Source organism: Sarcophilus harrisii, chromosome 5 (genome assembly GCF_902635505.1).
Source record: "Sarcophilus harrisii chromosome 5, mSarHar1.11, whole genome shotgun sequence".
Taxonomy (NCBI): Eukaryota; Metazoa; Chordata; class Mammalia; order Dasyuromorphia; family Dasyuridae; genus Sarcophilus; species Sarcophilus harrisii.
This window is the reverse complement of record NC_045430.1, coordinates 265604087-265619475: the sequence shown is the minus strand read 5'-3', so window position 1 is coordinate 265619475 and position 15389 is coordinate 265604087. Positions and strand designations below refer to the sequence as shown.

Below are 15389 nucleotides of genomic sequence, written 5' to 3'. Positions count from 1 at the left end.
GGTACTCCCTCCTATAAAAAGCTCTTCCTTATTCCCAAACTGCCCGCTCTGAAATTATAGATCTTAAAACAGCAAAGGACTTCAAAAGTCACCTCTCATTTTAAAGATGAAGAAACTAAGACCAGAAGCTAGCTAAATCACTTGCCTAATGTTTACAAGAATCAAGTGGCAGAGCTTGGAATTAATCTTTGGTCCTAGGATGCCAAATTCAATGCCATTGAATTACTCTTACATTTATATTCAGTATTTCTTATTGATATGATTTGGTTCATCCCTCTACTCTGAGAACTTATGGTTCTCCCCCAGTGCAGAGGCTATTTAGTTCATGTTTTTTCATTCCTGATATCTTGAAAATAATAGGCATTTAATTGATAATTTTTGAATTGTTAATTTGACATCTTTCAGAAATCTCCTGTGAATATAGCTTCTTATTGAAAAGTCAATATAAAAAGACCTCTGTTGATTACATTTATTCTAGAATGGTTCAAGTTTTCTTCCTTTTCCTTTGGTTCTCTCCTTTTCCAAAATGATATGGGCCCATATCAGTTGCCTATTTGCAAAGCCATGAAAATGGCAGTAATGGCAAGGGGGAAGATCATTGAGGGCTCTAGAATCAGAAGATACGTTTTTAAATTTTGACTTTGAAACTCTCTTGGGGATCTTTGAGATATCACTGAATCTGCCTTTCTGAGCCTCAGTTTCCTTATCTATAAAATTATCTATAAATAAGGTCTGAGGTCCCTGCCAGCTCTAGCTTCAGTTATGATCTTATGTCTATTATCCTATGGATAATATATTAGCAGTCACATTACACTAGGATTGAGCTGAGGCTTTTCCATCCTCCAAAGGAGTGGGAAAAACCAACCCACAGCTTATGCAGCTCATGAAATCATTTGGTCTGGCCCTGCAACAACAGTAGATGAAAACAACTTCCCATTTGAGTTCTTCAACTTAATACATTTATATGGCCTGTGAATGATGTTATAAATATGGCCCATGGCAAGAAAAAAGTCCTCTACCTCTGCTTTAGATGATAGAGAACATTTTAAAACTAGAAAAGATTTCAGAGATCATCATATAGAACAGTTTTCTTCAACCAACATTTGTCACGTGTTCAAATAGGGACAAATATTCTTATTTCATGACAATTCCAGATGATGGAGTCATTTATCATAAGACTTTGTATTCTTAAAACATGAAGACTGTAGAAATGTACCATATCTTGTAAAAAACAACAAAGTTTTGATAAATTAATTTAGCCAAACTATGGTATATTTAAGTATCTAAAGACATTTCCCCGAGATCCTATGAGATTAAGCATTCTTCATGGCTGATATTTTTTTCTCTATTTTCTTTTTCAATTTTATCTTGCTTATAATTCTATCTCAAGATCTTTAGTGATAAATGTTAATGGTACTATTTAATAAGAATTGCAAAGGGATGCTACAAATTCAGATGACATCCTTTTGCTCTTGGATTATACATTGAGAAATAATTTAATTTCTTCTTCTTTAATATAATTTTCTTACTGTTCATTAGTATTAATATGAACACTGTATACTAAATGCAGGGTAATTCAATATGTCTCTGCCTTCTTTGTACTTCTGTGTTTTCTATTATCTTATTACCATGGGTATTAGCCAATATTACATTTCCTATAAAATAAGAAAAAGTGAAGTCAGAAAGGACTTGTAATTTCACAGCAAAAAATTAAAAAAAGATGGGAAATGGATGACAATCGAGCCAGATATTTAAAAGGGATAAATAGAGGCTGTTTTTAGTGAGGGATGACTGGGAAAATGAGTAGAGATAATTATTTGGAGTTTTATTCTTGCTTCTTCAATTGCATCGGCGTGCCTCCTTCCTTCTATTATCACAAATCATGATTCTGCTATACATTAGTAAACAGGTTTCCACTGAGTTAATAAATCTTCAGGCAATGAGCCTTTCTGAACTGAACTAAGCCAGTCTTGGAACTATATGAACAGGTCCAGAGTCTCTCTTTGAACTCACAAGAGATCAGATATGCATTTTAAAATGAGCATTAATTAAAAACTTAAAGGATTTATGATTGTAGTCTTCAAACACTTGGAAGAAAACATACACTGGCACAAAATGCTACTTCCTGCCATGGTCTGGGTAGCTATTAAGAGGTCACAAGTCACTTACTCTTATTTGCCTCAGTTTCCTCATCTTTATTTTATTTATTTATTTGTTTATTTTTTGCTGAGGCAATTGGGGTTAAGTGACTTTCCCACAGTCACACAGCTAGGAAGTGTTAAGTGTCTGAGGTCAGATTTGAATTCAGGTCCTCCTGACTTCAGGGTTGGTGCTCTATTCACTGTGCCATCTAGCTGCCCAGTTTCCTCATCTTTAAAATGAGCTGGAGAAGAAAATGGCTAACCTCTCCCATCTCTTTGCCAAGAAAACTCCAAATGGGGTCACAAAGAGTCAGACATGGCTGAAATGACTGAACAACAACATTAAGAAAGCATATCATTGAGGCAGAATGGCTCCCAGGCAAGATTACAAATGCTTCAGTTATATGTCATTGTATTCATAGAAAAAGTGAAAGTCTACCTGTAGAATGTTGAAGCCAGATATAACTTTCTTAGCCAACTAGCTTATACTTATTTTACAGATGATGAAACTGAGTCCTGAAGACTTAAAGCAATTTGGTGAGAATTAAATAGCTCTAGAACTCAGGTCCCTTGTGATCCCAATTTTTTTGCCAGTACATCAAGTTTTCTCATCAAGGAGAAAATTATGCAATAAGAAAAACAGTGAGTGGTCTGAAATTTTCCAGGATGAAGAATCAGACAGGGTCCTGACATAAATATAAATCTTTTTTTTTTTTTTTTTTTTTTTTAAGAGACATGCTTGGGAAGCAAGAATGTTTGCTCTGCATTTGCATGACAAGATCTCTTACAGCAGTTGAATAATTCAAAGGGAGACTCATATTGAAATAAGCTAACTTTTTTTTGGCTCTTTTCCGAGGCCCCATTTTCCTATAACTTTATTCTGCCATTTGTTTTAGCTTACTGCTTTAATTCTGAAAAAATGTAAATAAGTAAAGGGTTGGTTCAGTGTATGGATTTACAATTCACAGTTTTTTAAGTTCTGATCAGTGGGAAGAGTACTGCTCTGCTCTGCACTTTGGCCACAGATCCTATTATTCTGAATTTGCAAGTTAGTTTATCTCGCACTTCCTGTTTGGATATTTACTCTCATTCTCAAAAATCCAGAACAAAGAAAAATAAATACTGTCTGCCTGGTTTTCCTCCTCCAATCCTTTAGAGGTTAGAAAATTAAGAACATAAATATCCTCTATTTTTTTTAAAGGAATTGCCAAAATGAAATAAAACAATTGAGCAACATCCTGCCAAATCTACAAAAATAATATTGTTGAATGCCAAATAAATGACAAATAAATGAATCAATATTGCTTCTGATTGAGAATCCTATGAGAAGTGATTTCTGGATTTAAAATATTCTAAACATTCTAGGACAACCTATTTCACATGATTTTCACAAAACCAAACAAAATCAAACAAACAAACAAAAAAACCCAATATTCTCTGCAAGACAAAAAACCTTTTATTAGGTAAGAGTTGTAAAGGGAAGCAGTATAACCTTATAGGGAAAGTCCTCATCTTGGATTGGAGGTACTGAATTCTAATCCTATCTATTACCATTACCAGCTTTGTGACTTTGGACAAGTTATTTAAAACCAAATCATTTTTATTTTAATATCTTTTATTTCAATACAAAGGGTTAGAAAACCTTATATTTCTTTTCAGAAATAGTATTTTCAATCTCACTGGCTAAAATATTAGCAGGAGATCTGATGCCAAAAACAAGGTAAGCTATATTCAAGTTGGCAAAGTTTAACATGATCTAAAAGTTTTGAAATCAATATTTTCCAAACTATAAATATGTTAGGATATGGAGTTATATAAAAAGCTGATTTAGTAGCAACACTATCGAATAAAAGATAAAGTCAGACTTTTGCTAGTCTCAGCCGATTCTCTTACTGATTTATGGACCATGATTAGAACTAACCTCTCTGGGGCTCAAAAGTCACAGGTAAGATCTATACTGATGAAGCGATTTTCTATTTGGGGAGTCTTTTATCATGATTGATCATAGATTTAGATCCAGCACTCAATAGATCTCAGAATCCAACTTTAATATTACAGATGAGAAAAATAGGTATATTAAGTTAGTTCCTCACCATCACATAATCAGGAAGCAGAAAAGGTAGAATTTGAACTCAGATCCTCAAATTGGAGAGCCAATATGCCTTTTACATTACAATAATATAAAAGAATATGTTGATTAAAACAAATGCTATAAAAAGCATGGCAGGGAAAGAATCATTAGAAGTGGAAGCCAATGTTCATTTCTAGCTCAGCCATTTCCTTAACTCTGTGATACTCCTCTTGAAGGCATATATGGAATACCGGGGAAATGGTGCTTTCAAAACTTGCCTTTCAAGGTTGTTGTAAGGAAAGAATTTTGAAAACCAGAAATAATAATATAAATGCCAGTTATTATGATGAAGTTATATTTTCTGACATTTTTATGTCACTCTTTTATTAAAACCAGCCTTACTATGAGATATTTGGCAGCAAGAAACACATTGTTTTTAACAATCTTTTAGTGCTTGGTGATAAAAACTGGATCTAGACAAATTACAAATACACGTAGCAATCTGGCTTAGTGGATCGAGTGCTGGCACTGCAGTCAGGAGGACCTGAGGTTTAATTCAGCTTCCGCTTACTAGCTGACCCTAGGCATGCCATTCACTCCTCAGTTAACCTCAGTTTCCTCATCTGTAAAATGAGTTGGAAAAGGAAATGGCAAAACACTAGAGTTCCTTTGCCAAAAAAAAACCCATGACTCCACGTCATGGAGATTTAGACATGATTGGAATGACTCCACAATAAATATTTGTATAACTAATCAGACCAACATCATCAAGCAGGTTCCACTCCTGAAATCAATCCTATAAGGGCTCCATTTTGGGTGAGATCTACCTTAACCCACATTAGTTGATTAGATTTCAAACTCATTGAGGGCAAGTATTATCTTTGTGCCTTTCTTTTGTTCTCTAGAACTTAGCACAGCAACTGGCACATAGTAAGTAGAGACTTAATAAATGCTTGTTTTTTTTTTTAAATAAATGCTTATTATTAAACTAACACTTGACTATCTGATTACTGCCTTTTCCTAGTTAGCTTAGTACATGTTGTTGTGAAATGAAAGAGTAAATAATCTTCCTTGGGAATGATTCTACTAAAAGGATGAATGGTCTTAAGACCAGGTGTTTTATAGTGAAAAAGCTCAACAATTTCTCAGAGAGATTTCCAAGGCCTCTTGAAACATGGAACATACACAATAAACCCATTAACATGTCACCAATTTTTACTTGAAGACCTCCAGGGATCCTGTCTAATAAAGTGGCCCATTCAACATTGGGAGTCTTCTAATTGCTGAGAGGTTTTTCCTTCCTCATCCTCTTATATAATTCTCAAATTTCCCTCTTTTTGCCTTTTACCTCTTGTTTCTATTCCTGTCCTCTGAAGTTAATAGATCTTCCAGGAGATACCAGATCACATAATCATATGTGATTGTTCAATCATTTTTTTTCAGTTATGTTCAATTCTTTTGGAATTTTCTTGACAAAGATGCTGGAGTAGTCTGCCATTTCCTTCCCCAGATGAGGAAACTGAGGCAAATAGGGAAATAGAGTTAAGTGACTTGCCCAGGATCACACTGCTAGTAAGTGTTTGAAGCTAGATTTGAACTCAAGAAAATGAATATTCTTCACTTGACTCCACACTCTAGCCACTGTGCCATCTCTATTGATCCTTGAGGCTCTTTACCATCTGGGCTGGCCATCTCAATACTTTCTCTAAATTGTAAACATTGTACTCAGAATTCAGCACAGTCCTAAAGGTAGTCTGTCTTGAATAGACATCAGTAAGACCATCAATCATTTCCCTTATTCTGGACACCAAGTCCCTTCATTTGTCCTAACTTTGCTTTCCCTGCTGCTGTTATATCATTCACTCATGCTAGTGAACTCATGGTCCACAAGAACTGCCAAACAGCTGCCACCAGAAACATGGGAGCCTACTGGAAATTGAACTATCCACTGTTCATAACGCGGGGCAAAATCAAAGCTTACAAAGTATTATTAAAGGCACTTACGGCTGACACAGCTTGATTAGGTCCTGGTCCGTGGTGCCGGGTGGAAGGCCTCGAATGTACAAGTTGGTTTTACTCAACTGTTCTCCGCTATTGTTGTTGCTGCTGCTGTTGTTGCTGCTGCTGTTTGTGCTGGGGCTGGGAGGAGCCATGGGGTGGGGAGCTGGTGCATAGGACTGCTGCAAACAAAAAGAGTCATTAATGGACAAACAAGGCCATCACCAGGTCCCAACTCATCAGATCAGATACAACGTAGGTCAACCAGCAGACGCATTCGTGGACACAAAAACACACACTCATGCACACATATACAAAGCTGAGTACTTAGCATTTATTCCTTTTAAATATCATTGTCTTGCCTTTGGCAATAAAACTGGAAAACTATGATGTCATGATTGGAAAAACAGAAAGGCTCAGATTGGGAATATTGTGTTTATTGGACTTAGCCCATAATGTCTGAGGTCATCCATCTGCTAATATTTCAATGGTTCTCTCAATCCTCTTCAACATCTTCTAGAATCTCTCTTTTCCCCATCTTCTTTGTCTCCATTTTCTCCTGCTGGCTTCTTCAATTTGGTTGTCTATTTCCCCCCTCTCTAATTTCTACCCCATTTCATTGCTATCTTGGATAATCAACCCCTTTGAATCCACCCCCATCACAAAAGTTTTTTTGTATTGGAAATGGCAAGATTGACCCCAAAGATCATGAGACATCTCTATACAGAGCGACATTGCATAGCAGAAAGAACACTAGATCAGTACTCCAACATCTGTGTCAACATCCCATTTGTAACTTTCTACTAGAGCAGCCATCTTGGAAAGGTTGATTACCTACCCTGGTCCTCAGTTCCCTCATTTGTAAAATAAGAAGAGTTGACTGAATGGCCTCTGGAGTTCATTCCCAACTCTAGCTCTAGGACTCTATGATCCCACGATGCTCCATAGTTATTGTTTGTTTTTAATTAGATTCTTGATTTCTTTTGTCTAGAGAATTCATTGATAGAGCTCCCTTTACTGATGTGTTTGGCAGCTTCCCTGGAAATAATTATCATAGAAGTTGCTTGGAGCACTGCTCAGTTAAGTGACTTGCCTAAGGTCAGATAATTAGTCTGTGTCTGAGGTTTGACTTCAAACCAGATTTTCCAAGCCCAGCTTTTTACATGGCTGCCTCTCAGGATATTTAATAAAGATGCATCTATTTAGATATATTTAAAGAAGAGACATAGAATGCATCTAATCTAGATTCCAAACCCAACTGATGTGCCATTTGCCACATAATCCTCTCCAATCCAGTGGTTAGGGGTCTCTCTCACTTAAAAGTGTTCTGATAGAACTGTATAAATAAATACTTTATATTGTCCTTAATAGAATATAAGCTGTTTGAATATTTTTGTCCTTGTATTTCCGAAAGCCAGCACAGTTTGTGGTACAAACTTGACATTTAATAACTATTTAGTGAGTTCAATTGAAAGGTAGCAAAAAGCTTAAAGACACTGGAGCACCATGAAAAGAAAACTGATGCAGTAAGACCTGCATTCAAATCTCAACTGTGATCCATATAGCTGTGGGACCCTGTTCAAGTCATAGCTCCTCCATACTCTAGGCAAAGCTCATAAGACTAGATATTACCAAGCAGAGAAAAGAATTTCTTTTTCTGGGAAATTATTATATCAATGAAATATCACTGCCAATCCCTCCACTTCAAATGTAAGATTAACCCAATATAGGTCTTGATCTATGCTACAGATTCTTAACCTGGAGTTAGTAAACTTTAAAATATAGATATGGGTATATATTGTAATTATATATATATATATATATATATATATATACACAGAGAGAGAGAGAGAGATGTAGAAAATATTGATAATTATAATTGGTTTCCTTTCTATTACATTTTATTTATTTTTCCTATGAATTTTATTTTTAATTATTTTCCTATGTATTTTATTTTATTTATTTTAAAAAAAATTGATTCTGACAAGGACTTTCTGGATTGCCAAGGGGATCCACAAAACAAAAAAGGGTCTGAACTTCTGCCCCAGTATGCCCTGGCATAATGTGGGTACTTAATTCTTATTGATTGTAGATTGAGCTAGTGACTAAATAATAAGAAAAAATATTAACAGGGTGCTTTAAAGTTTTCTAAGCATTTTAAGTGTTTTTTCCAATCTCTGAGCTACAATTATACAAGGACATAGTTTTGTAAACCCTCCCATTCACTACACTCCCATCAAACTTCTTTACTGATCTCTACTCCTACTAAAGTCTTAATGAGAATTCTCTAGGAATGGCTGCCTTGCTGATAAGTCATGAATAGAGCTTGGAGGGATGGTCTCAAGTGTCTACACTTGTCTCATTCAAAAGGCATAAGCAGGAATAATTAAATACCCCAAGTTGTGCAGGGAGAACATGCAGAAAGTAGTTGGATATTAGCTAGAGATGGCTCTGCTTCTTTGCTATCAACAAGTTGAGTCTCTTGGATATCAAGATCAGAGAGGGATGAGCCAGTCACACACAGTCTTATGCTATAATTATAAGGCCCGCAGTGATGTTTAGTCTACTAACTTCCAGGGTCACCAGTTCTGATCCCTCAGCTGTGACCCAGATTTTGATTTTCAACTGCCCACAAGCAGAGCCTTAAGAAGAAATATTTGTTCCCAAGGGAAGAAAAAAGCACCCCCCCCAAAAAAAATACCCTCAATTCTTAAGTGAGGAGTAGAAATTGTCTTATGGTAGAGAAGCAGACACCAAAGACTTCAGCAAAAAGAAAAGCCCCTTCTAGGACAGGTGAAATGGGAGCTTATCATTTAAGACCCAAGTGTTTATTCAGACTGGCAGATACTAAACTCTGTTCTATTCAGTCTGAAAATTTTCAAGTGTTGTCAGCACCCTGGAACAAAGCCCCAGTCATTGCTCTCCAATTGGCTCTGCCTAAGGTGCCTTTATTTGGATGGTGTTCTGCCTTTTTAGAATTTGCCAAAATATAATGCAGAATCTTTCAAAGCACTCTTTTCCTTCAAGCTTTCCCTGTGTCACAGTTCCCTAGTCTTGGAGTCAGGAGTTCAATGCTGGCTACAGGTAATTACTAGGTCCCTTACAGGGAATGTCTTTTCTTCTGAGATTACCACAGTCTCCTCTGTATGGGGTATTCCAAAAGTCCTATTAAGCTATTAAAGCTTAAAACTTCATTAAGACTTTTGTGATACCATACATATATCTTGTGTATATCTAGTCATCAATGTCTCCCGCAAGGTAGGTAATTACTATCTTGTTGACTTTAATGTTAACAAAGCCCATTTTCTATAATATCCCTTTGAGATAGGCAACTATCAAATAATGATCCCTATCTTACAAATGAAGAAACAGAGAGGCTAAGTGGCTGACTTGTCCAGTCACAAATACTGTCAATACCAGGACTTAATGTTGAATCTTTTGATTCTAAAGCCATAACCCCACCCATGTCAGTCATAAGCTCCCATTATGCAAAGCCCAGTACCACTGGGTCATCCTCTTCCTCTTTCATTCTTTATAATTGAATATTCCTTAGAATCCAAATTTAAGAGCTATCATTCATCCATTAAAATTCCACTTGGAATATCACCTTCCTCTTTATTCCTATGACTATATCATTTCAGAGTCTTAGCACTTTGGGGCAAACTTTCCAAATTCAATGACCTAGCACAATGATATTGAACTCCAATAGAAATTGATTGCTACCAGCCACATATTGACGCAGAAAACTATAAATTAGCATTTTCTATGTTGCAATGAATTCTTGTTTATTTCATTAAACATTCCAATTATGTTTTAATGTGATTCAGCCCATGTTTTGTGGGCCTGTGGATGGGCCACGAGTTTGATATCTCTGACCTAGATGATCTCCCTATATCTTGTTACTCTTCCAAACCCACCTATATCCAACTACAAAATTAATTTCTTGATAACAGTACTATCATTAAGGCATTGCTATGCTCAAAAATCTACAATGGATATTCAATGCTTACAAGACCAAATCCAAGCACGTTAAACTAGCTTCTATTATCTGTCTTCACCTTCATTTTCTGAAGATCTAGTAAAATTAAAACCATATAAACTAACTGTCAAAGTCACAGCATCATAAACTAGCAGTCATCCATTTCCATCCATTTTTCAAGTAAGGAGAACTTGTTTCCTTGTTGTTTCCTATATCTGTAGTTGCCTAACTATTTTTGGTGTCTAGTATTTTTATAGTTCACAAGGAAGTTATATGCCCTTTGATGACTTGGCCAGTGTCTCATGCTTCTAAGATTTGACGTGGTACTTAGCACAATTTATAATCCACTCAGTTAAGACAAATTTATTAAGTGACTATGATATGTGATATACCTCAAAGTTAAGCCCTGAAGATTCATAAAAAAGACATAAATAGTCCCTGCCCTCAAGGAGATCCTATTCAATAGGAGAGATAATATGAAACAACTAGACACGTAAAAAAGAAATGGGGAGGGGAATTGAAGATGATCACAGGGGATAAGTCACCAATAGCTGCAACAATCTTATGTAGGATTTTATTTGAGATTTGAAGGAAGCTGAGGAAGAAATTAATAGTAATTGGCTAACTCAGCAACTCATTTATTTGGTGGACAGTTGTTACATTCATTGAAACTCAACTTAAGGATATACCTTTACTTGAAATGTCCTCTGACATCCTCTTTCTCCCAAGATTACCTTTTCATTTTGGGAATATTATGTATATATCACATGTATCCTTTCCCTCAGGAAAATATAAACTCTCTGAGGACTGGGATGCTTTCCATTTTGACTTTGTATTCCTAGTGTTTGGCAGATGATAGGCACTTAATAACATGCTTGTTGATTGAATAAATATGCCTAATACAATACCGTGCTAAGATCTAGCCCTAACGTACTGCACATATCCTAACATGATACAAGTTGGACCAGATGGCATATTTGCCTGTGAGGTCCCCTCTAGCTCAGAGAGTCTGGGATTCCATGAGTGGTGCCAGTGACAGAGCTCTGGAAGAAGATATATAAAATTAGCCTTTACTTTGTCAGCTTACAATAAAATTAGTCAGCAAAGTAGCCCTTTTGTAATTGTAGATATAGTCTATAATGTGACCAAGGCCTTTGTGACTTCATAGATATTGATTTTTCCCTTAAAAGGATTTTGAAATTGTTACTAAAACATCTGTGATTTATATTTTTTGATAATTCAAAACACTTTTTCAACATCAATATTCAAACTCATGTGTTTTTTTCCTTAGAAAAAGAAATAGGTGTATACATTTGTGGATGCACATATTCAAAATTTTGTCCTGTGGGACCAAGCAGAAAAATTCTACTCTTTCTCACAGTTCTTTGGACTGTAAGTCCTTTTCTTCGCCCCCCCCCCCACCATTAAGTCTTTTCTTTTGCATTCTAACAATCCCAAGTTCCAGCATCAGTTCTTCTAATCTATATTCACATGCATGTATGACATAACACCAACAAACACACCAATATATAAATGAATATATCTTGTGATACATATATATCATTTTAAAATTAATACAAAATCATCATACCTTCATCATGTAAAACTTGCATATACAAATCCTAGCATTTTCTTTTAAAAAACCCTAAAATACAAGTCATTCTCACTCAATAAAATGAACCTTAATGATCAGCTCTAATATTATCAGATTTTGTAAGATGGAACTTTCCTATGTTCTATCACCCTTTTAAAAAATTTATATTTTCTTTTTCAATTTCCTCCCTCAATTTTCCTTCTGTGATGGTTCCTCCATCACTTTCCCATTTTCTTGATTCTTTTTGTTATACTTTTTGCAATTCTGTTGTTTGCACAATCTTTCTTAATTTTGCCATCCCACTATTCTTATCTCTAGTGCATTGTTACAGTTTATAAACTCTTCAGATCATCTTTCTTTCCATTTTGTATGGCCAACCTATATCTGTAACTCCTTTCTTTATAGGGCTCATTAACCTTTCATATAGTACTATCTTTTTCTAGTTAACAAATCACAAGCACTTACTATATTTTCTATACTATCTTAAGGATTCTCTTAGTGAACTAAAACAAGAGATAATCTGATCCAAAACATCCTATCACAGATGAGCAAACAGAGACCAAAAGGGAAGATAGGACTTGCTATGAGGACATTTCTAATTTCAGAAATAGGACCTGATCTCCTGACAGTAAGTCCGACACTCATTCCAGGATCCCACATGACTGCCAGCATATAGTCATTTGTGGTAACAAAGGTTTCAAATAAAAAACAGAGGGATCGCACCAATGGTTTGAATGATCCCAGTAGCACTAGGCCCTCGGTATCCTCACCTAGTTTTATGACTTACACATGCTCCTCTTCTTACAAACAATCCTCAAAATCTATAACTTTTAAACAACAAAGCAGTAGTCAGAAGAACCACAGAGTGCCTGCGAGTATATAGAGCCATGATGATTTAATTAGAGAAAAATAAGAAATTAGATTTCCCTGTGTCATTCCTGCCAGAAAGAAAAGATGACCACACGAAAGCATCTCTCCCCAAATGGAACATAAATAACCTTGTAGAGTTAATGGGTCACAGCAGTGCTGGCTTCCAGACTGAAGCTGCTCATCTTCCTTGGCAGATCTCGTTTCCTTTAAGATGGGTGTAGTTTTTTTGTTAACTTTGTACTTTAAATCAGTTTGAACCATTAGGAAAAAATTCAAATATATTACAAAATTTTGACTTACTTTTCCTTGGCTTCCTCATCTGCAAAATGGGGGTAATAATGACACCTATCTCATATGAATGCTGTGAGGATATAATAATACAATAAGTTCAAGGTATTGTATAAATGCTACCTATAATTTTTGCAGACCATAGCTTCATTGATTGAAGGTTGGAAGAGTTGTTAGAGAGATGACATCTAATCCAACATCCTCCTATCAGAGTATATGAATCTATAGAGCCCTAACCACAGGGAGGAAGTGGTAGAACTGCACTTAGATTAAAAAAAAATGGATTTAGCTGCATTATTCATTTTCTTTCTATTCTGTTTCTGTTTCAAGAAACAAAAGGAGGCAAAAAATGGTCCCTGTCCTCCAGGAGTTCACAATTTAATGTCTAAGCCAAGAGGAATATTTAAAACTAGGGAATGAGCTCTACTTTTAATTAGAACTTTAAGCATCTTGAACTTTTTCCTTTTCTCCCTTCCTTCCTTCCTTCCTTCCTTTCTTCCTTCCTTCCTTTAGCCCTTTTATTAGGAGAGCTTTCTAAGCTCTAGGTAGATCATCAATTCCTCTTCCAAGGAGTTTGTATTCTTGGCCCAAGCATATAATTAAGTCATTTGACAACTGACTCAGAAGCCCCTACTGGAAAATGGCATTGAATGACTGAGCCATATCCATCAGCTGTCTTTAAAAGCAACTGACCAAGCCAGTACCAAGCATATCCTGCCCACTTAAAACTGAGCTCTCTTTACCTGCTGTCACCAAGATGTTATTGTCCTCTGCTTCATTTGCAGCAGGCTAGGCCTGAAACATATTTTTACCCCTGATTAAAAACACAGCTTTTTTTTCCTTACAAAGAGAATTTTAAACATTTTCCCCTCCAACAATTCCCCTTGGATGGGAGTCACAAGGTCCAGATGCCAAGTGGAATGCAGTCAGTTTTATTAGCAGCATCTGGCGCTTTGGCAGCCACTTGAGGTAGTTGGGCTGGTGGTTTTGGAATGGCCAGGAAGCCTATCAAACATCCAGGCCACTTGACTGCTGGCCTTCCTGATTCTTTCTCCAGCTCAGTGGTATTTGTACCTTTTAATCCACTCAAGGGTAGAGCCTTGGATAAAGTCTCCCATGGGACTGCTATGCGTACTTTCTTACTATCCAAAAAAAAAAAGTGAATACAAACCACATTCCTGCCTTCAACCATACATTATTTAACTTACAGGACACACATGTAATCCATTGCTCTGTGGATAAGGTCGCTGTAGGCTATTGGATTCATCTCGCTGTAGCATAATTTCACTTAACCTTGTTTCCTCAGATCCCAACTTCAATGTGGACAGAAAATCGGAGATGGAACACCGTAACTACAGCTACAGGCACATCGAGTGCACATGAAAAACAAGGATCGATGTGATGATTTCCTATACAGGCAATAACAACCTGGACTAAATAGTAATATGAAGGCTGGCAGGCAGTTTTACTCACTGTTTTATAAACACTGTCTATAATACTATCTTTAACTATTTTTTTTTAACTGAGAAACATCCGCAGGACAACTTAGAATAATAGCTCCAGAAATCAGCCCTGGGAAGTCTTGCTTCTAATGGAGTTTGCTAGCTTGTCTCGTACACATAATGGAACTTGGAGAATTGTATCCTTTAGTATTATCGACTGGCTTGTGAGATCCTTAGGAACAGGGACTAATAAGTGTTTATTTGTTTGTTTGCTTTTATGTGTAAGCCCAGTTTTTAGCATATATTTGACACATAGTAGTGACCTCATAAGTATTGATTAACTTGACTCAACTAACAAGTTGAATGTTAAAATGGGATACATATCTGAATTCACTGAATCATAGGGTCTCAAAGTTTGAAGAGATCTCACTGGTCTTCCAGTCTGACACATACAAAGATGCTTTCTATAACATCCCAGAAAAAAAGGCTGTCAATGAGAAGGAACCCACTAATTACCTGCCTTCCCAGATGGTCTAGCCTAATTTGGGATCTCTATTTTAAGGTTCTTTGCTGAAATAAAACTAGAGGTGTCAGTTTTCTCTCATTTAGAGAAGTTGCCTTAAGCTGACTCACTGAGATAATATTGAAATCATAATAACAAAATTCATTACATAGGATCGACATCCTGGTATCCATAATTCTAGGGAATTGTGAGGTTGCTCCATCCTACTTCTGGCTCAATATCGTTCATTCAGTGGAGAATAGGGTATCCCAACTGACAGTGATTTAAACAGTGATTTCATCTAGTGATGAAACTTATTCTACCTGGATAAACCAGAAATTATCCATTTTATAATCTCAGACAATTGTCTGATACACTTGAGAAATCAACTGCCTTGCCTACCAGGGTAGGGCAAAGGAAGGCTTTGAACACAGGACTTCTGGAGTTTCCTATACTAGATTCTTTTTAAAAATTTCATAGAGATCTATTGAAGCTTGGACAAAA

The 15389-nt window shown here is 36.1% G+C and overlaps 1 protein-coding gene across 11 annotated transcripts in view; it reads right to left on the bottom strand.

Annotated features, from left to right (window-relative positions):
* RBMS3 (RNA binding motif single stranded interacting protein 3) overlaps positions 1–15389 on the bottom strand; it is a 1441154-nt gene that overhangs the window by 535389 nt on the left and 890376 nt on the right. For 8 of the 11 annotated variants that reach the window (XM_031938176.1, XM_031938175.1, XM_031938179.1 and 5 more), the window contains one exon: positions 6217–6392. In XM_031938176.1, the coding sequence (XP_031794036.1) occupies positions 6217–6392 (176 nt within the window). The remainder of the gene's footprint in view (positions 1–6216; positions 6393–15389) is intronic. The other 3 variants (XM_031938177.1, XM_031938185.1, XM_031938184.1) reach the window with 1 other exon arrangement.